This window comes from Nematolebias whitei, chromosome 21 (genome assembly GCF_014905685.2).
Source record: "Nematolebias whitei isolate Nwh7 chromosome 21, NemWhi1, whole genome shotgun sequence".
NCBI classification, from domain to species: domain Eukaryota; kingdom Metazoa; phylum Chordata; class Actinopteri; order Cyprinodontiformes; family Rivulidae; genus Nematolebias; species Nematolebias whitei.
In genome coordinates this window covers 21,833,466-21,855,854 of record NC_056518.1, presented here as the reverse complement: position 1 = coordinate 21,855,854, position 22,389 = coordinate 21,833,466, and the positions used below count along the sequence as shown (strand labels likewise).

At 40.3% G+C, this 22,389-nt stretch overlaps 2 protein-coding genes across 4 annotated transcripts in view; one reads left to right on the top strand and one right to left on the bottom strand.

Moving 5' to 3' along the window:
* Positions 1 to 1,004: 1,004 nt before the first annotated feature.
* The window catches only part of tfb1m (transcription factor B1, mitochondrial), a 29,763-nt gene continuing 8,378 nt past the window's right edge, over positions 1,005 to 22,389 (top strand). The window contains exons 1-6 of one of the 3 annotated variants that reach the window (XM_037695519.1): positions 1,005 to 1,062; positions 1,704 to 1,850; positions 2,298 to 2,449; positions 2,583 to 2,691; positions 2,765 to 2,916; positions 3,014 to 3,133. In XM_037695519.1, coding sequence (XP_037551447.1) covers positions 1,008 to 1,062; positions 1,704 to 1,850; positions 2,298 to 2,449; positions 2,583 to 2,691; positions 2,765 to 2,916; positions 3,014 to 3,133 — 735 coding nt within the window. In that variant the 5' untranslated portion in view covers positions 1,005 to 1,007. Of the gene's footprint in view, positions 1,063 to 1,256; positions 1,285 to 1,703; positions 1,851 to 2,297; positions 2,450 to 2,582; positions 2,692 to 2,764; positions 2,917 to 3,013; positions 3,134 to 22,389 lie in introns of those variants that run through there. The other 2 variants (XM_037695520.1, XM_037695521.1) reach the window with 2 other exon arrangements.
* Positions 17,696 to 18,709, bottom strand: LOC119427865 (claudin-20). The gene has a single exon (XM_037695523.1). The coding sequence runs from the start codon at positions 18,687 to 18,689 to the stop codon at positions 17,964 to 17,966; it is 726 nt and encodes a 241-aa protein (XP_037551451.1). The 5' UTR covers positions 18,690 to 18,709; the 3' UTR covers positions 17,696 to 17,963.

Sequence of the window (22,389 nt, the reverse complement as noted above, 5' to 3'; positions counted from 1 at the left end):
AAACAGCACTTTCATAATCATATACATCTGGTTTCATTTTAAAGGATTAAACACTGCTGAACATGTTGCATCATCAACAACACAGAGAAAACTAATGACTCAGCAGTTAATTATGATCATAGCAGGAGTTTTGGGGCATTTTTTTGTCTCTTGTGGTTTTTGCGTTTATTCATGTCTGTTTCTACAATCTAAATTGGCTCAAAAATTATATGGCTTTCAGGATTTTTGAGTTTGTTTTTCTTCTGATGTTCCTGTATAAAAGATGACTTACCATCCCAGAAATGTTAATCACTTATTTCTCATTTCCTGCATTTGTTAATGACATGTTATGGACTACAGGGGAAGTACATTTTGTGTTGTTCAAAAACGTCTGCTTTTATTAAGGCATAGTCATTCAATTTTTTTCTTTTTTTTTGGCATCTTTTATCATGATGCGTGATCATTTTTTAGTTAGTTTCCATGGCAGCAGACACCCATCCATCACTAGTGATTTCCGTCTTCCATCTTTAGAGTCTGAGTCTGTGTTCCAAGGTCAGCCACAGAAAGACACAAAATGCCAGTCATGTGGCAAACACTGGAGGCACTGGGTATTTCCAAATGAAGCTTATAGGCCTGTGACCCACTATGGGTTGTGGGCAGATGCTTGTGTCTACACAGCTGTTGGCTTCAATCCAAACAACAGCTGTGCATCAGTGAACATAGAGAAATTTTAACTGGGCTAAGTTCAAAATAGTTTAATAAATTGTGAAGGTTTTTCTTGTTCTTTTAAAAATATTTAGTTAACTATAAAAACGTGTTGGGAATAATTTTATATTGAGCTGCTTTTTGAAAAAAAAAAATTGCAGGGTTTTTAATTAATACTTGAGGAGAAATAGCGACCTCTGCTGGCCACTTTTTAGAATTGCAACAACAGTAACTCCAGTCTCAAGGACAAGCCAAAGCCACGCCTACTTTTATTCTGATTGGTTAAGAACGTTCTTCTTGTAATGTAATTGGCTAGCTATGCTATGACGCATAAGGAAGCGTGTCGGAGAAAAAAAGGGTCACTCCTGAGAAACGTGGGTAAATCGTTGCGCTTCTTCAGCTTTGTGTATTTCCTCGGCTTAAATTAACTGCCAACTTAACATCGGTTAACAAAAACTATATATGAAGAGATATAGCGTTCCCGCTGACTTTGTAAATACCGTTTGATTCAAGAAGCTAATATTAGCTGCCAATGCTAACGTGCGCTGATTCCGAACCTCCTGACTGAATTGTTAGTGCTACAGTAAAATCCAGATAAAGGTAATTCCGAGTAGCAATGTAAAAATCTAAATGAAACATTTTTTTTTTCAGAATAACTGAAGGAAACAGAAGAAATTGCTTAATATTTGTGGATTTGGTATATTTATGCTCAGTAGTTCTTTAAAAGACCACTGGGTGGTGCTCGAAATCTTCAGAACAAGGCCACAATACCTGGATCTAACAATATTTACCAGGAGAGAGAAATAATTAGTTTAATGCCTATCTGGTGTATGAAATGTATTCAGAACAACCATTAATTAGCTTTTCAGACTCTCAATATAAAGGCTTAGAACAAAACAACATATATCTGATAATTAAGTTAATCTGTTCTTAAATCCTGAATTATTAGATACAGTCGGTTTTTGTATATTTCTGCTTTTTAAGAGTTTGATCCATCACGTTTTTGTTGTTGTCCACAGTGTTCATCTGCACAATGACAGCTTCAAAGAAAGTGGCATCTTTGCGTTTGCCTCCATTGCCCACAGTAGGGGAGCTGATAAAGCTGTACAACCTGCGAGCTAAGAAACAGCTTTCCCAGAACTTTCTGCTGGACTTGAGGCTCACAGGTTAGTTGTCCTGCCCACTCTTTTTGTTTTGTCAATGAGTGGTCCAGAACCTGTATGCCACGTTTTAAGGCATAAAGACTTACGAGCTTTCCTATGTGGCTGATTGTGGTAGAACTGCTGCTAATGTGAATGGAGTGCTTCAGTCGTGTGCAGCCCCTGAGAGCTGGAGGAGTAATATGATTATCAGTGATGCAGTGCAGGTTTGATGTGCTTGCTTGTCCTTTGGCAAGGTGACTGTTAGATTAATGTGCCTCATCTTCATCACTCACAAGATGAGACACCGATATTGCAAAATGAATGGTATTAATCTTAATCTAGATGCCCAAAACTCCAGTGCAGACATATGATTGAAGAGTATATGGCGTTTGTATTTGTAGTGTATTATGTGCTGACTGGCTGTTTGAAAATAGTCTCTTGAGGGAATGATGAGCCTTGTTATGTTTTCAGACAAGCTAGTGCGTCAGGCTGGCAATTTGAGGGGTGCCCATGTGTGCGAGGTGGGTCCTGGCCCCGGAGGTCTCACTCGCTCCATTCTTAACACTGGAGTGGCAGATCTGCTGGTTGTGGAAAAAGATTCACGATTCATCCCTGGGCTGAAGGTAAACTGACGCTCAACATTCACGCAGGTTGTCGCACCACGCCGTTAAAGCCAGGAACTGTTTCAACAGCACCGTCATTCACATAAATTAGCGTTTTTTTCTGGAAACCTTTTACCTTTTTTTTTCCCCTTAGCTGTTGTCTGAGGTAGCACCAGACAGGATGAGGATCATCCAAGGTGACATATTAACTTACAGAATGGATAAAGGATTCCCAGCAGAGGTCTCCAAGCCATGGGAAGCAGGTGAGAGGATGGAAGAAGGCAGACTGACTGATGTGAAATGTGTACAACTAAAAGGTACGCAAATGTTTTTCAGACCCACCAAATCTTCACATCATTGGAAACCTTCCATTCAACGTGTCAACTCCTCTCATTATCAAGTGGCTTGAAAATATGGCCAACAGAACCGGGCCGTTCGCCTACGGACGCACACGACTCACACTCACTTTCCAGAAGGAGGTGGTAGAGGTGGGTGGACTCGTATTGTGTCTAGAATTAGAATAATTATACTTTGACTAAAGTTGACTATAAAACAGCTTGTTTAAAAAATGTTCTTTCCATCCAGAGGTTGACAGCCAGCACAGGCAGCAGACAGAGGTGCCGTCTGTCCATCATGGCTCAGTATCTCTGCACCGTCCACAAGTGCTTCATCATCCCTGGGCAAGCCTTTGTTCCCAAACCAAAGGTAAGGCGCTTTGTTTATTTCGTAATGTGGCAAGTCTTATTTTCACACTGCTTCTGAGAGTTTGATTTAATGAAGTTTGCACTGCTCAAGTTTATTTACTTGTATACATCTCCAAACATTTTGGAAGAGAAGCATCTTTAGTGTCAGTGTTTGAGAGGTGGCAGCTTGCAGAGTTTCCCCTCAGGTAACACTGGGACCTCCTTACGTCTGCTCCTCATCCGGTCCCACGTTCCTGTCAAAGAGTCCCTCATCTTGTCCCCATTACTCATCCTTTCCTCGCTTCTCTTGCTCGTAGGCTTAATTTGGTGTTGAATCAGTGTTGTCTCTCTTCCGTCTTTGGACCTTTTCTGGGTTGTAATGATGCCTGGTGGGTATTTGAGATGTGGCACGATCGCACTGTAATGAGAGCCTTGTTCTTTTTTTTTTTTTTTTTTTTGAGGCCCAATATCTCTGCCTGTAACTTTTTGCTCATGTGAGTGCATTGTGGCAAATTAAATGTTCTGTTTTATACAACATAAGGCTTTTCCCTTTAATTGTTAGTTTTAGGATGACAGGCCCAAAGAGCCCATCAGGAAATTACTGCTGCAAATTTTTAAATACCCGTAGTGTTGAATTGAGCTTTACTGATAGTTATTTTTGTAGCAGACGTACAAGCATTTTGAAATGCTTTGGGGCTACTTTTACATTTTTTTGTACAAATAAAAGCATGCTCGCGTTTTATGGAATTACAGAATAAGTGTTAGCTAGTTGTCAGATGGGTTGTTGGTCCCTTTAAAATGTTGTGGCTCTTTAAGACGTTGACTGTTGGTAAATATTTAATCTTCTGCAAAGATTGAATGGGACCAGTACTGATTGTTCATTCTTTTAGAAGAGATGGTTTCCAATTATTATTTCATCACATTCTGCTGTCATTTTTTGTTTGCACTTGTTTTCTCCTGGGCATCTCATTTTGTTCTGTTTTTCAAGCTACGGCTTAATAGGTTGTGACAGTTTTAGTGTTTGACTGTGCATACACGGTGACATGCACAACGCTCGTACGCCTCTTCTTTTTCTATATACGGTGTGCCTTTTCTCCCAAATCATGATGAACATTTTAAGGACAAATAGCTGATTTTAAGACAAACACCTGCTCACCTGAGCCCAACAAAATAGAATTTATCAGATGAGTTTGTGACGGAATGGACTTACCGTATTTTTCGGACTATAAGGCGCATTAAGCGAAACTAAAACATTTTGACAGATTTTTGAGCGCGGTGTACCACATAAAATTGGTTTGAGACCAGTAAGCACAACCAGAATTAATCCATAAGGCGGATTATAAGGCTCGCTGTCGATTTTTGAGAAATTTAAAGGATTTTAAGTGCGTCTTATACTCCGAAAAATACGGCAGTTTACTACCTGCTTGAAAAGTAAGAAAATGTTTTATAAACTGAGAACTGGGAATATTTGTAAATGGCACACGCCGCACATGCATCCACGGCAAGCAGGTGAGTCGGCACCAAATGTTTTAATGGCCACTTGGTCGAACTGATCTCAGAACAGATGATGACTTTTTGATGAGCAGATCTGTTGCTGATGACGTCCTATAAAAGATCATGGAGCGAGTGCAGTATTTTAATGCTATCATCCCCTCAGCATCATGTAGGCCCCGTTTTTATGGTACGCAGCATAAATCATCAAATTTCTATGGCTCGACATTGTTTACTGGTGCACACCAGGGTAATTACGCAGAACTGCGAGAACAATAAAAACGTCCTCCATGATTTATGACACTAAATTAAAGGCTGCAAGAAGGAGACTGATTAAGGTTATGTCATTCAGCAGTAAAGATTTCTGTCTAAAACTAAGGGGTTTCTATAATATACATCTTTTGAGTGAATAAGGAGAATGGTGGTATTAAAATTGTAACACGAACGAGCCACGACTTTAAAACAGTTGAAGTCGGTAACTCATCATCTAAATTCAATGCAGCGCTCAGGAGGGAAATTGAAATGACTGTTTGTTTAAATTTGTCATTTGAGCTGGTTAACATATCACTTTATTAATCTATTAACTTAATTCAGTTGTAATGTGTGAAATGAAGTTTGAACACAATATGTTTTCTTAGTTTTGGTTATTGTTGCTGCTTTGTTGTACTTTAATTTGCAAAAGTTTGACCTTTAAACGATCAAATTATTGTTTTTAGTTCAGATGTTAGTTTTGATTCTCATTTTTCAAAAGCAGCTTATAAAAAAAAAAAGCCAGTCGTGTCCCTTGTGTGCAAAAGCTCCTTTTTTTTCCTTGTTTCTCCCACAAATGCTCCACCACCTGCAATTTTTTTTAACGTGTCATGGTCTAATTGTAGACATTAGCTTTACTCCCACAGAAGGTCAGGAATCACTGATTGTAGTAATGAAAAGGATTTTATGCAAACTTGAGTTTTGCCTGTTCCTGTGATGCAACCGTTTTTATTTTGGATGCGCCGTGTTGTTTTGTGTGTTGGTTACGCCGCTACTTAATCGTATCGGATCTATTATTGATAAGTAGGTGATTTTTGCATTTTTGAACCTTCTGTCCTCATTTGGCAGCCACAGACAAACACGTTTAACATGACAGTTGCTGTGTTACAACAGAGGCAATAAATGGACTAGGAAAAACTTTTGAAGTGATTAAATGTTGTGTAATTTGTGTAATCAAACAAATTCACAAAGAGTCACATGCCTGGTGGGGGGAAATACCAGCTGAAAGTGGGAGAAAAGAGGAGGTGATGGTTGATTGGCTGCTTGATTAGAAACTAGAGGAGCTGACCATAAAGCTGATGTGAAGGATCTGTTCTACATCAGCTGCTGTTGGAGTCCATATTGATACGGAGTGGGAAGGTAGGCTCTTATCTCTGTTTAATTTGTCCCTCTCTCCCCTGGAGTGCACTACATTTCCCTTTGAGACTGATTGACTGAGATTGTCCTTGAAAGTTTCCTGGGAGCAGCGAATGGCTACTTTGATGGTGTTCCTCCACCAAACTCTGTTATTGCTTTTCTTATTGCCTTCATCGTCACTTTACATATATTAACTTTTTTTTATTTTTTTTTATAAAGAAGACTGCTTTCTTATGCTGTTACTTTGTCTCTAATTTGTATTCTGGTCAGGGATCAAGGAGTACTGGAGTGCATGCTGCCATCAAGCATTTTCATCTTGATTGAGAAAATCCAGTCACTCAATCATTTTTGCTTGATCTTATTAAAACATAAAACATAAAAAGATCTTGTATAATATACATGTCTGCATTCCTGTCTCGTTTGCAGCATAGCAGAGTTTAAAACTAAATGTCTATCTACAGAAGGTAAACTTGTACATTTTGCAGTAATTTTTTCTTTACAGAATTGGATGTTTTCTCCATATTGTACCAAGAACTGTGGTTTTCATTGGAGACAGAGATGAAATTAATAAGAGAAGGGGAGATTAAAGTGAAATAGAGATACTTTGTAGACACATGGAAATGAAGAGGGAAAAAAAAATAATAATAAAGCTAAGTAATAAAACTCGTGGGTTAATTTGAGCCGGATCCCGCCGGAACAGGATCCAGGACTCTTATTTTGACAGGCTGTGTTCCGGCAACACAAATCTCTGCTCCTAAAAGTCCAAAGTCATTGCGCATTTTTATTTTGATTATTTATTAAAAGTACAATAAGAGGAGATGTTGACCGTAGCCTGGCGGACCCAGTCTGTGGAGTGGATGTTCCAGCCGCAGCACGTGTGGCGCACCAGCTCGCTCACACGCTCCTTCCATGGAGCAGGAGAGGAGCCTCTGGAGGAGGTGGGAGGTGGGTGTGAGTACGGAGGGACAGATGGTCACATTTACGCACAGAGGTGCTGTGCGACGTCCTTCTCTCCTCCTTTCAGACCCCCCGAAACAGAAAACAATCATTTATTCAACAGAGTAAATAAATGCCCTGCGGACAGTGCACGTTGTGCACAGCGTCTCCAGATAGCTCTACAGACCGCACGCACAACTGCTGATGTGTCTGAACTCCTGCTACATTTCAGACATAATAAACAAAAAATGCTTACTGTAAAAAAATTAATAAATACAATAGAGACATGTTTGATGTTCACATTATACGTCACATTTCAAAACAACAGCGCTAATTTGTCAAAAATAACAACAGCGATCAAAATGTTGAAAAGACAGTCCAATTTACTTTAATAAAAAATAGATGGATGGATTGTTCTTAGTTGGACAACCGAGAATTGAAGCCTTCAGGTGCTTCAAACGGTGCCACGAGACTGGAGCAGGAGGACTGAATTCAGAGGAGAAGAGTTCATCTCAGAACCATGAAGTGAGGGGGGGAGGGGTTGCTCTATTCACACACAACCTGCTGTTGCTCTCCAAAATAGTAATTTTATTAAGTTTTTACAAATGTAGATAAATATAGATGTTTGACATCCTGTTAAAATACATCAAAATGCAGGAAATGGCATCTCTGTTATTCAAAATTTTCTGTGGGAGGACTCACAAACACCCCCCGCCCTGCCCACTGTTCCGGCATCAATCAGTTTACAAATTAAGCCCTGAATAAAACTACACAAGATGACCAAAAAGCATCTGAAAACCTATTGAGGGTGGGTAAACGATAGATGTGAAATATGTGATGAAACAAAAGGATGCTTCGTTCACAGGAGTACAGATCAGCAGAAGAAAGATTCCTGACAAAGATGGATCTGAAGGGTGAGTGAGGCGTACCTCCAGCAGATGGTTGTCAGGGCCCGCTCTGAGTAATGGCTGCATCAGCCATCACCCACTAACAAGAGGAGAGCCCTACAGATGTTTGCCTTGTACATAGTCGTTTTCCAAGCGCTCAGGCCAGATGAGCTTAGTCTAAATTAAATTTGTTAATTTTGCATTAAACATCTATATTACAGTAGCTGGGAGAGTTTCAATGTCCTCCACGTGTCTGCAGCTTTTCAGCTATTTTTAGCTTGAGGTTTACATTAGTTTTACTGTTATTTTTTTCTTTTTTAAAGTGCCTGCTGGCGATTCAAAATAAATTTATTCTTTTGAAACGAAGCATATGCTTCACCTTAGTCCAGTGAAACCCAGTCACGGTGATGGATGTTTTTACTGTGACCCCACATGACCCAGCTCTTGCCTCCGCAGCAGGTGTAGTAAAAGTGAGAATCTACTCCAAGAGACCGTACTCCTTTTTCACTTTCTGCACACAATTTATCTGGAGCTATTCATATCTCATAAACGGGGTCAAATGCTGTATCGGGAGCATTGAGGAAAGTTATTTCAATGACTTGTGCCAGGAGGGAAAACGTCAAAAGACACAATCTCGGTACATTATAAACCAAAAGTAAAGAAAACTAAAAACTGCTCCTCCTCGTTTTGTTTTAAACAACAAGCAGAGGCTTGTGTAGTTGGCATGTGACCATCTCTAGAGATGTTCATATGTTCTTTCTAGTAGGGAGTCAGAGTCTGCACTCTGCTCTGTTTAGTTATTGATCATTCATAATATATGTGCAAGTATTTATTTTTTGATGAGTTAGTCTAAACTAGGGATGCTTGATCCACATTTTTTCACTTCCAATTCGATTCTGATACCTGAATTTGGATATCTGCCGATACGAGACTATTTCCATATCAACAAAGTCTATGCTCAATAATCTAGGTATACAATTGTTATATATTTCAATATCGGCTCAGTTTGTTTTAATATTATTATTATCGTTATGGTTGATTTTATATGAGGCTGTAATAAACTTTTTTATAGGCAAGTGTGATAAATACGAATGTATGCATGCATGTCCCAAAAGGCAACTTGAGATAAGTATAAGGTCAGAAAAGGAAGTCAGAAAAACTGGAAATCCTATCCTGAAAACAAATATGCAACTGTAAGGGCTTTAAATTGACTGTCAGTATTTATTAAATCCAAGACAGATACTCATATACTTCTCTAACACTATCCCTCTCTAAATAAAATACAAAGGGTTACTTTATCTGATTAGCACAAATTAAGTATACTGGCTCTTGTAGCGTCAACAAATCAAGGGTTTCAAATGTCAAAAAATTAGAAATAAAAGTGCCATAAGTGTCAACATCTTACATTATCTATAAAACGGTGTGCATTTGGAGGTTTGACATTGAAGTTGACCTGGATTAGGCTTAGCGCCAGAATCTGTGTAGCTATTTTTCTAAAGAAAACAAAAAAGTAAATTACTCCTCAAAAAGTTAACACCGAGGGAGTGACCTACTAGTGTTCAACAACTCCCACTTAAATATTTGCAGGTTCTTTTTGAGGAATATGGGCATCTCTGCTCTCTGCTGTCAGACTATTCCTCTTTTCATCCACAATATTGGATGCTGTGAAGAACAGTCTTTCACTTTCCACACTGGTTGAAGGGGCGCTCAAGGAACTTTGCCACAACAGCACCAATGAGAGGAAAGTGATCATAGTTGTCTGCCCAGTTCTGAAAAGGTCTGTCTTTCTCACCTATTGTTGGTTCTTTCAAATACATTTGCATTTGGATAACCACTGCCTGGGTACCTGCTGCAGGTTCATCATGCTCCTCCATAATCCTCTATCGTACAGACTGGTGAAGCTGCTCTTCCTTGTGCTTGGAGGACAACTGGCGCTTGGACCAGCTTCCATGCAAACAACCTTTTCTGCTGGCTTTGCCTCCATTGCCCCTGTTTCATCAGCTGATTCCCTGAGCAGTGTTTGCTACATCATCTTAAGCTCTTGTGTCAGGAGAACTGTTGCCCTCCTGGCATTTTGTCTACTAGTAAAGTTTCTAACATAAAAATGAAATAGGTTGAGTACAAAAAAATATGTTGCTGCAAGACACCATGCAAGTGTGCATGGTGTCTTGCAGCACTCTTGAAAGCTCTTGATCATATAGTAGGAGCTATTCCACCTTGTTTGAACATCTTGAACAAGGCAAGTTGGGGTGGTCGTGGTTCCCACACCTTGCATTTCATGCTGCAGGTTTTCCAATTGAGGATGTGTGAGTTGTGAATGCTTGAGGTGTGCTGTGATCTTGCTGCTGTTTGATAATCCACCACTAACGCTGCATTGTGACATTAGTTCCTTCTACACAACGAGCTGCAGCATGTGAGCAAAACAGCCTAGACTAGGAACTGCCATGTCTTCCATCTCAGCCTTCATGTTCCTTGCATTGTCCAGTAGAATGACATGCACTTTTCCAGAGTGCTCTCCCAGTGATATACAATCTCTGTAATGGATGCTGCAATCGTAGTTTGGTTGTTTTTGGTTGTGTGAGCCCCTGCACTTTTTTACCTGAGGCACCCATCTACAGAGGCTATGTGTATCTGAGTCAACTTGATGCACAGTGAAGCTTATCAGTGACATTAGACAGACATCTGAAGTTAAAGTATCTGTAGCAAAGCTCAGGACTGTAACTAACTTCTCAGCTAACTTGGTTGACACTCGGTTGTATAGTTCAGGTAGCGCAGTCTGATAAATATCTCCTTGAGGGTATATTATATCTTGCCTGCAAGCATTCAATCAGGCTATGAAATCCTTCATTTTTTACATCTGACAACAGTTGGTCATCAAGTACGATGATGTTAACCAACTTCTTGATATATGCTTTAGCTTTCACAGTGTCTGGTGGAAGTTTACCTTGTTTTTGGAATGACTCTAGAAGTGATCCCTGCCAGCTACTTTAGTCTTTCTGTCCCCTGGCTAAAAAAATCTGTGCTCATTAACGTGGTGCTTTTTCAAATGTTTGATTAAGTTCCTTGTATTGTAGGTCGCAACGGTGCTTCCGGCCCTCAGTATAACAGCTTTGCAAACATTGTGCATTGTTGTCTTGCTTTGCAGTGTTTCTAGTGTAAAATGTTTCCACACAGCAGACATGCTGTGATGAAAAGTTGGTTTGCCAACTGTGGAGCGGATTTCCTGAACAGAGGCGTGTCTCATTACTCCGTGTCTCGTGAGACACGCTTTCATTCAGGAAATCCATTCCACAGTTTGCAGCCAGCTAACAGAGCAGCCGGATGGGAGTCACTTGTGGAGTCATTTCAACAGACAACATTAAAGCACAGACATGGCTCATGCATCGGAAATCTCCGCAGGTTCGATAGGAAATTTCTGATCCGTGATTTACGTTGGTATTGTAACCTGATACTGATACTGGATCGGATCAGTCCCATCCTTAGTCTAAACTCCAGATATTTTTCATCGAAACTATAGTTCAATGGCAATTTATTACCATAATCCTCGGACTACAGAATGCACTTGTCTCTAAGACGCACATACTAAATATAAGATAAATCATCATTTTGTACATAAATAAGATGCTCCGGTTATTTAGCCACGGGCAACTAACGTTCATCGTCAGGAGTTTTCTTGTTGTAGTACAAGAATCAGCCACCGGATGGCGGTTCACAGACTAGCTTGCTGTCAACACACGTTCAAACTGCATGATTGTCAGAAGTCTTCATGATGCTTCGCTGTCTGACTCATGGTTACAACCATTAAACCTACTAAATGAACACAAGAACTATCTAAGCATAATCAGTGGACAGAACAGTGCCAAACATCTATGTAACCAAAATTATTTTAAAATTATATACCGGTAAATATTACTCAGAAGTCTTATTGAGGTCATGTGACCAGAAGTGAAATAGTGCTGGTAAAATACAGTAAATATTCAATAAATTATTGCCATTGTTTTTTATTGTTAAACAATTTTTGTAACGGCTTGTTTTTAAATATAATTTCTACACAATTAAAAAAAAAACTTTTATTTAAATATGTATCAGTCTTGACTAACTGGCTGCTTTAAAAATAAATCTGACTTCTCCGCTGAGCTCTCATGACGAAAGGGGAGGGGGGAGGAACCCCCTCCTGTTGTCTCTGTTTGGATGCGAGTTTAGAATGAGATCCCAGTATTTAAACGCATATTTATAGTACACAGAAAGATGTCGCACAGAAAGAAATGTAAAACTTTTATTAAAACATGGATCAGACTTGACTGCTTTGCATCTCCAATGCCCAACCATCGACACGTTGATACAAAGCTTACAGGCGGCAGCTTTGTTTCCTTCTTCCACAGCCAGATCAATCGCTTTTAACTTGAACGCTACATCGTAAGAAATTCTCCGTGCGTTTTCCATTATCGCTGAACAAATGAACAGGTCTGTGCATGAAGCACAAAATATGGAAACGACACGGGAATGATCTGAAGAAATTAATGCACATGTATCTTGGGGGGATGGTCCTCAAGAGTACCTCATTGGTCATTCAGGTTAGATTTCTGGTCACATGATGACAGAGTGGATGGAGTTATGGTAGGGAATTTGAAACCCTGAGCAAGAGTCATTGTACCTGAGGGCATTCATGCTGTGGCACAAAAGCCCACCCCCAAGAGGGGTGTGTGCTGGGAGCTATGAGCGCCCAGCTCTGTCAAAGGAAAATGTTAGTCAGCGGCAGGAAGTTACTGAGACGACAGGAAGTCTGTCAAAATAAAATATAACATGAAAATTATGGAAAAAAAACATAAATTAGACACTCCTTCATATAAACCGCGGGGTACAAAGTTTGAGGAAAGTGTAGTGGCTTGTACACCCGCAATTACGGTAGTTATGTTGAGATACACTATAAAATAAAACCACCAAACTTAAAGAGAAACCCAAAAGAAGAAGACACTTTAATTGGCTCGCATCAATCTGTAAGCTATTATTTTTATAGCTTGTGTAAATGTCCCGCTTAAAATTTATAGACTACAACTTCATGGCTTCATTGCAGGTCAGGTAAGGAACAGAAGGATGGATGGCTCTGATGGGAGCGTTGAATTTCATCAGAACTTCAAAGTAGATGTAAAAATGTGAACAGATATTTCAGCCTCAACTTGCCGTTGCCTGTCCATGCTCCGTTTTCTTTATTATAATGAATATTCTTTTACGGGATTATTTTTATGCCAAATATAGATCACAGAACAGCATCATGATCACACCCTTCAAACATTTAGCCTTCACTTTCAGCTCGTTGAAATCTTTCCAGCCGTGCGCACATCCCAACGCTCGGTGCTGAAATATTAAACGATCTCCTTTGAACTGTCACAATGTATTGTTTTCTTACAAGCTCTCCTTTTGTCATCTCTGTAGCTTTTACTGCCTTTGTCAGCAGTTTACTGCGCAGCCAAGGTCGTTGCTATTATTCCAGCAGGCTCGCACCAGCATCAGGACCACAGCAGAGCTGCTCCAACAAAGGAAGGTCATTTTTCCCTCAGTGTTGACGACGGCATTTTATCTTCAGTTTGAACCTTCATGAGCGTAACAACCCTCAAGAACAAAGAGCGGCACATTGGGTGTGGTGACACACTGGTCTCATTTGGGTTTCAATATATTCTGAGAAATTAGGCACAGTTCCTGTTCCTTAACATCCTCTGATTTGTAGTTAGCTTTTTGTGTCAACCACTCACTCGTGTGTCATTATAACCAAAATGGCTTCTTTATTTTTTTTTTTTAGGGAACCTGCTTGTAAGACATCTAATTTGCTGTTCAAAAAGGTCAACCAAATAATCTAAATTTCAAGATGGAAAAGTTCAAACAGAAGGTTGAGGGATAATTAACCTCAGCCTGCAGCTATCGAGTGCTCACCTTCCCTCGTCTGAGGCTTACATTTCAGATCTGCCGTCGTGGCAACTCGGGGCGAGGGTCTTTGATAGAAATGTAGGTTAAATACATGGAGGAGCAGATCTTATTAGCTTTTCCCCACGAGAAGAGTCGATATTTGATGCACACTTTTGTTGCAAAACCAAGAGGAGTGGGAGACTGAGAAGATCCTTTAATAATCCATGGTGCTTTGAAGAAAGCATATTCTCACTCTCTGGGTAACGAGGAAAATCCAATCAGTTTTAATAATAAAATGACAGGTTTCAACTAATTTAATACATATTAAAGCAGGCTCCAGGACACATCATTCAGGATTCGATTTGATTTGAAACGAGCTCTGCTTAGACATTTTAGTGCAGCACATTTTATGCTCTTTGATCCATCCTTCTTTGAAAGAAAGATAATTGATTTAAGGTTTAGTCCCTCCTGGTTATGATGCTTGTCTTTAACGTTTTTGTTTTGGGGTGTATACATTAACCCACAAAACACAGAAGAATAGCATATCATTACAAATACGTATTTTGAATATATATATACATATATGTATATATGTATTTATTGCTACATAAAACACTTAAATTTTTATTCGATCAACTATTGCTTTATCCAAGCAATTGTTTTATTGGACATAGTTGGGTTTGAACAGCTTGATGGAGACAGTGAAATAAGTTACAGATAATTTGGTTTATTTTTTCTGTACACACAAAAAATTGGTAAAATATCTGATAATAGTCTTATTAAAACAACTTTTAGTTACAAAACCACAGCAAATGTAAAATTTTGATGCCATTATAAATGTTTTCCTTTCATATCTTTCACTCAGGCTTTTTTAAGAGGTTCCTCTTTTTATGGTTTACATGTCTTCAATACAATTATTATTCATATCAGATTAACCAGCTAATCTACATAATAGCCATTCCCTTGAACTACCCTTGGTTGTTCTTATTGTTTAATTTATAAATTGGCTTATTCACTGTTTACTGAGCAATACCTGGAATATATATCTATATATAGATAACCCACTTGCACACAGTTATGTTTTATAGGTTACCTTTTAGTTGGACTGAGAGTACAGTATTTTTTAAGAAGCAGCATGTGACCAGGCTGCTTCCTGCCTACACTAGAACAGCCTGTCCCATCCGGACATTATCTAGCTTTTGGCAGAAAAGGTGAAAACTTTATACGCCCATAATAACCACATTCATATTAAGTGCACAACATTCAAAGTTTTTCCTTTGCTTTCACAAAATAGTTTTATTGATAAAAAATAGAACTACTTGCACAAGCACATTGAGACAACTGTATCAGAACTTGTGAACATCATCACAGATATGCTCTGGCAAAATAAAAAGTGCTAAAGGCATTCACAAAAATAAGCTGCAGTTATCAAAATCATAAATCATTATATCAGTACAGTTTATGCAGGAGAGTTGTAACGCTGCAGATTTTTAGGACCAAGTCACGTTGCACTCTGGCTCTACTTGTAAGCAAATGAAATTGCGTGCTGATGATTAGGCTGCACAGCAACAAATAATAGGACTCTCTAGCTCATATTTCCCTGCTGAATCCAATCAGACAGAAATTGCTCCCTTTTTGTCCAGAGTGTCACTTGTGTTATGTATTTGTATTGGTCCAGAGAGCTTGAAATGCTCAATTATTTGAACCAAACTGTTGCCACATAGTAACACAAATAAAAAGTGCACTGAGTATTCTTCTTATAAAGAAGATATGGCATTAGTGTAGTGTAGTATCTTGTACTGAAACAATCTTTCAGTGGAAAACAAACCATCCTAAAATCCTAGATGCTTGTGTACACAGATCAACAGTGAGTCAGATTTCGTGACACGACTACGTCCACGCTCGGGTCTTCTTTGTAAAGCTCTTGTATCTGGTGAAGTCTTGCTGTGCTTTAGGGAATGAGGCATAAAGAGGATTTAAAATAACCCTTGAAAGCTGCACTGAACTGTACACAAGCATCTAGTTAATTAAGTTTGGCAGAACAAATCACAAATCCATACATTTCAAATGCATAATTCATGTATAAACAATGAAATAATACAAAAAGAATAACTCCAGTGAATATTAAACCTGTCATCATGAGACAATTTGGCACATTCTCAAAACACATAATGTGTCAGGGTAGCTGATGACATGGCACATTCTTTACTTTGTTTATTGCATTTATCAGTTATGTTGCTTGGGCAGTGAGTTATTGTCAGGAGGACAGTTTGGCTGGCTGGGCAGGATGGCTGTGAGTGCGATGGAAACCTGGCCCTGCCAAGACGGCCAGTGGTGCCCAGAGAGACGCCTGTGGTTTGCTGGCAGCAGCCTGCAGGTGGCGATCTGGGCTTAGCCATCTGCTCTCTCCCAGGAAGCTGCTGGTTTATGAGAGAGCGTGAGAGAATGTGCAGTTCTATACATCCCAACCTACGGAGGTCTGTGTCAAACACAAAATAAATTCCTTCCTGTTTCTCCCCTCAGAGTAAAAGTGTTAAACTCACTCTGCAAGATAACCATAAAACATAGCCATGCAAATGACTTATGAGTAGGCGGGGGGGGGGGGGGGGGTGTTTTGTTTACGTGTGTGTTGCAAGAGCACACACTTTCAACATGCATCAGTGTTCTCTCATCAGAGGTGACACCCATGTGACATGTGAGACAAACAGGGCAGGGGTTAATGAGTTGGAAGGGAAAAAGAGATTCACTGGTAGGATAGTCGAGTGGATGCAATTTAAGACACGGAGAACTTGTGCAGGTGGAGACTGGTAGCATATGCACTCTGCTGACGCACTTGAAAAACAAGTCACATATGGAGAATGACTCAAACCTTTTTTAAGAGCTGGCTACACAGCTATCAGTTCGACTGAGGAAGCTTCTCGTCTTCTGCTTCAGTTTTGCCACTGCGCCACTAGATATCTGTTCACCATCGTCTTGTATGGAATATAAATGGCAGAAGAAGGAATAGATGTGATTAGTTAAAGTAATGTGAGAATTGGCTCTGACTAAAGCGTATTGCACGCCATGGCGAGAGGAAAATAGATGCCTCCTCAACAACATAAGTGACTGACAAGCAGATCTTCCCCCTCAGACAATGAAGATACTCAAATGCTGAATTTTGTTTCCATGGCAGTGCAGCGGCAGATGACGGGAGTGAAAAGCACATTCAAAAAGCTTCTGAATGTTTGCTGGGTACATAAAAGGGACACAAAAGCATGTGTAGGTGTGTAGGTGTGTATGTCTGGGAATGGATCGTGATGAGTAGCGGATACTTACAAGCAGGCTGCGTCTGGATGGAAAAATGGAAAAAGCAAATCAGAAAGTCCGTTTAATTAAAGCAGTGAATCCTGTCCTGCACGTTTCTCTCCGTCTCTCTCATATTTCCACCTGCAGGGAAAGTCGTGGGCATTTGTTTGCCTTTTATTTTGTTGTTAAATCCAGCCCAGCAGCCCTCTTGTCCTCCTACATGTCCTCAGTTACAGCAGGGTAATGTTTCTACAGCTTTTCAGGCACAGGCAATGTGTGGTTCAGTCTTCTACCAGGCATTCCACTGTTTTAATACGCAGACAGGCTCCATACAGCATGCTCTAGAGGCAAAATATCTGCATCCTTCTAGCAGCTAACAAAAATACGACCATTTATTTCAATCAGTTTCAGGTTGCATTCTAGTAGATACGTGAAACTACAATGGCTTCCTATAAAGGGGGTTTTACATACTGCACTCTGCATTTATATTGCCTATTTTGTCAAATGAGAGGGTACTGATACAAGCGATTGTAAATAGCAGCTAAATGATTGCTTATTTCTTTTCAAAACCTTTGGTGAGAGGGGAGCTAAATCTACATAGGTTTCCTTATTTGCTTAATCCATTCCCCCAGGGAGCGCTTATTGTGATTTACTGATGAAGACTGCATTTAGTTGGGGGCTTCCTTCCATTCTGCCGCGGCATATCCTGGCTCCTTAAACATTCTCCCTGTTTGTTCCAGGGCGCTGCTTAGGGAATACCTCCACTGCTTGTGCTTGCAGAACAGGAGACAAAAAAGGAGACAAGCAAGATAGAAAAGACGAGAAATTAATTTAGTGTTGTTGCCCTCCCTCTCTTTTTTCTTTTCTCCACCTCTGTCTGGAGTAAAATCCAGTGTGTAGCATGTGATGGTTTCCCCTCAAGCTTGTCTTCCTTTAGCCGTTGGTAGCACACAGAGCAACGCTCTTTTACACATAATCCTGCAGGCTGTAGCCTGTTTTATTGTCTAATGGAGAGAGAGAGCAGTACTGGTGCTGGAGCTCCTGCTGTTGGAGTAGCTGTTGCTGCTGCTGCTGGAGCAGCAATTTGTCAGGGGGAGGAAGAAGAACCAAGTCCTGAGGGCCGTGCCTCTTCCCCGAGCAGGACAAACAGAAGATCGACCCCCCTACAAAAAGGAAACCTGCTGAAACAAAGGCCACGTACACCGCACCCCCGGGCTCAAACTTATTGCTCTCAGGAACGCTGGAATCCAGAAAGTTGGTGATGACCTCGTTTGTAAACCAAGAAGCAGGCACCAGACACAGAAAACCTGCAGCGACGAAGCAGCCACCGCTGGCAATTGCAGCATGCCGCTTGGAGCGCCGTCCACCTCCCCAGCGGGTGCATTTTAGTCCCAGGGATGCAAGGCAGAGGCCCATGGCAGCCAGTACACAGCACAACACCATGGTGGTGCGAGCAGTCTGCAAGTACGCAGGGAGTGAAAGCACTGAATACTTAAGTGTGCAGCTGAACATGCCGGTGCTGTACCAAGTGCAGTCCATCCACAGTCCCTGCATCTGGGAGATTGCTGTGATAATGTTGGAGCCCACATCCGCACTGACTTTCCAGTTGGGCAACAGAGTGGCCACCGTTGCCCCCATGATGCCCAGCAGCGCCAGGACAAATCCAAATATCTGCATGCCGGTGGATGCCATCCTGGTTGTCAAGCCAGCGCTGCTGCTGCCTCAGCCGTTGTCCTCTCCAGGCAGCATTCACCCAGCACCAGCCGGGCTCAAAACCCCCCGTCCACCTGCCCTTTATCCGCCTTCTTTGGTGGTGCACCAGCTGCCAGTCAAATTCCCCAGTTCCTCAGCTGCAGATCCACTGGACTGGAAGAGAGAAATCGTAAAGAGAAATTGAAATGAGCGTGCCACCGTGCTCTCCTCTTTTCTTTTTTTTCTTCTCATCTTATTCACCTCACACTTTTTCTGTCTGGAAACAAAGTGCAGCATGAGGCAGTAAGAGCTGTCTCTGGCTAACCAAACATAAGGGACTGCTGTGCATCTTCTATTTACCTCTTTCTCAAATGCTTCAGAGTTGTTATTGGAGAAATGAGTTTGTGATAATTGCAGTGTTTGAAGCTGCAGTGTCCTCACCTCGCATATCTACTATAACTCCCCCCCTTGTGTACCTGTGCTGTTTCAAATCTTAAAAACTGAAGCCAAGCTGCACGATTGATTAAAGGTAAAATGCGGCAACAATCAAAGTTTTGTAATGCACAGGTTGTTTCAACTGATCGTTTTGTTCCTATAAGTTGGTGCATTCTGGTGTTTATATTTTAATCTTTTGGTCTGATTCTTTGTTGCTGCTGTTGATCTGAGGACTGAGAGAGAAAAAAAACAGAGAATTTAAAATAATCTCTTACCCCGGCTGGTGCAGAGCTGGAGCCGACGCGTCACGTTGTTCTCAGTAAATCCTGTACACGCTCTGTGAAAGACGACAGGGGGCTGCTGGTGGTGGTGAGGGGGCGAGGAGGACAATTCACCCCAGACCACGGATCCATTCAATCCATCCATTTCCTTAGCAACAACGGCGGGAGAGACCACACAGGCTCGGCCGGAGCCTGGAAGAAGTAACCGTAGCGCAGTCGCTGTCTCCCTTCGTTCTCCTCCTCCTCCTCCTCCTCTCCTTGCTCGGCTCTTTCTCCCTCTCCTTGCACAGTGTGTGTGTGTTTGTTTGTTCTGCCTCACAACTTCAGCAACGGTTATACAGCAATCTACACTAATCTTTACAACCAGGGCATGTAATCTAAATTACACCACAATAAATACACAAAATATCGACCATTAAAGTTTTTATATTATATTGGCTTATATTGACTAGTTTAATGAGCCTTTAAAAAGTTACCAATGGTGCGTCTACAACAAAGATAGCCGCCCCAGCTAATCAACTTAAGCCAATTCAAAAATGTCTTTAACTCAGTTTTATGGCCATTAAGCTAAAATATGATGTATTTTTGTGTAAACCTTTACATTACCTGTTGATGTCAACTTTTCTGTCTGTTGGCAACATTTCTCGGGAACCATTGGACAGATTTTAGTTATAATTTTAGTTTTTACTTATAAATCTCAGACATGAAAGGCTGTGGACGATATGTATTCCTTCAAGGAAATTAGTTTATATGCTAATTTAAGGAATTCTACATTCTTATATTTTATAATACAGAATTCCAGAGGAACACATTGTATTTACTGCTTCACAATATTTATCTTACATTTTTATTTTGTATTATTCAGTTAAAGAGATATTTAGTTTAGGAATTTTTTTTTCTTCACAAATTATGCCACCAGTTTTCAACCTTATAGGCTTTTTATGCTAATAAAAAGTTGGATGAATTTCTGAAATTACAGGAAAATCTGTTAACTAGTATCCAAACTTTATTGTTTTTTGATCATCTCAAAAATGTCAAGATTTTGTTGAAAAACTGTAACTGAATATTTTTAATGAACTCCTCCAGCAGCACACCAGCTATATGTTTACACACGAACGCCTCAGTGTTAAATATTTAATTATTTCATACTTAATGATGTACTAGTGTGAGGAAATCAACTAAAAAATAAAATATAATTAAAAAAATCACAATGTGTTTTAACTAAGTAGTTTCTTATACTTGTACTTGTAATCAAATTGATGGTGGTATTAGTGCATTTAGTTAAGTTTATTGTCACATCTCATTAAGCAGAGCCTAAAAATTTGACATTTTTGTCTCATTTATTAATGCTCTCATTACTTGCATAGTAATCTTTTGATGTTTTAAAACCACAGATAAATAGCAAGTACCCATTTTTTCCATCAAATATGCATTTTTAATTTTTTCAAGTATATACGATGACAATTTTTGTAAATAAAACAGTTTTGCAGCTTAACCAGTACCATTATGTTGCATTATGTCTGGCCTGCATTTGTATGAATGCTTTAATGTGTTATTAATGTGCATTTATTTTTAGACATGCATGTTGGTAATATACAAGATTGCTTTGTATCCCAAATTGAAACGTAAAGATTTTCAGCATGCTGTTGATAAAAGAAGTACAGTAGTACTAGGCTTTAGCCGATGAAACGTTCGTGTGCTGTTCTGGATGGAGAAAACATTTTCTGCACAGTAATGTAAATGAACAAAATTAAAGCCATCGGATTTCTGCATCAAGCTGCAGTAATCATAATGCAGTGCTGCTGTTGCTGCAAGATAAGAGCTGACAGAGATGTGACATCATGATAATATTTCCAATCACAGCCTCGCTAGTCGCTGCACAGCTGGGGAGAGTAAACCCATTTAGACAGAAGAAATAGTTGCTGTCATTAATGTAAGGAGAATGGGGCAAATTATGTCTTCTGTGGTTTTGTGTGTTTATGTGCTGAACCAAAGGTCAGAGGAGCATGTGTACCCCAACATGCCAAAACTGACCCTCCCCAGAGCGCTATCTTCATCAAGCAGCAGGAGGCTAAAGCTCACATCTGCCACCCCGTCTCTTCTTCCTGTCTGTAGAGGACATGTAACAAGGAAGGGAGTGGCTATAGGGCGGCCTTGATTCATGAATGACAAAGAGGACAAAATAATGGAGGGGTGATATACCAGGATTAATGGATCTGGTATCATTGTAAATGTTTTTTGTTTCATGAACTAATGAACAGTAAAGGCCTGTAGTAGGAAATTATCAGGTATTAGTTGCATCAGCGGGTTGTCATTACTTGTAGAAGCGCTGGTAGCAACTGATTTGTTTAGTTATTGATTTGTTTGTTTAATTCGACTTCATTTTCCCACAAACAACCCCCAAGAGATCCTGTCCTCAAAATGAGATATGTCCAAACTGCGGGATGGTGCACACCACATTACCTCCAATTTGACGTGGGTTTCAACCTTCAGTAGCTGTACATTCTCAGAACCCCTTGTGGGATAACGCTGCAGCATGATGAGAAATTTTCCATCTTCCCGCAGACACACTACGGCATGGCACATACAGTCACTCTCCTTGTAACAGACAAGATCTTAAGTGCTGATGCTGTGTTCTTCTGGGAGAAAGATAAATAAATAACTAGATTATCCAGGGAACAGATGAAAGGAAGGAAAAAGTGAAAGGAGAGAGGAGCAAAATGCAGTTGACATATCACCCAGTGAGTGCGGATGTGTGACGCTGCAATGCGTGAAGATGTTGGGAGGCTTTTGTAAGTGTGGCCCCCTTTGTTTTATCACCCCACAGCAGAGCTCTAGCCTTTCTGCAGCATAGCTGTGAGGTGCAGCCAAACCGGTCACACACTCCTTTGCCCTCATGAGGAGCTTTTATCGATTAATTTGCATTTTCCTCTTTTATGTCCTCCCCTGCATAATTGGTTTTCTGTTCTCGTCGTCTTGCAAGG

Excerpts from the sequence above, each read along its gene's own strand:
- LOC119427865 (XM_037695523.1), bottom strand. The coding sequence starts at position 18,689 with ATGGCATCCACCGGCATGCAGATATTTGGATTTGTCCTGGCGCTGCTG.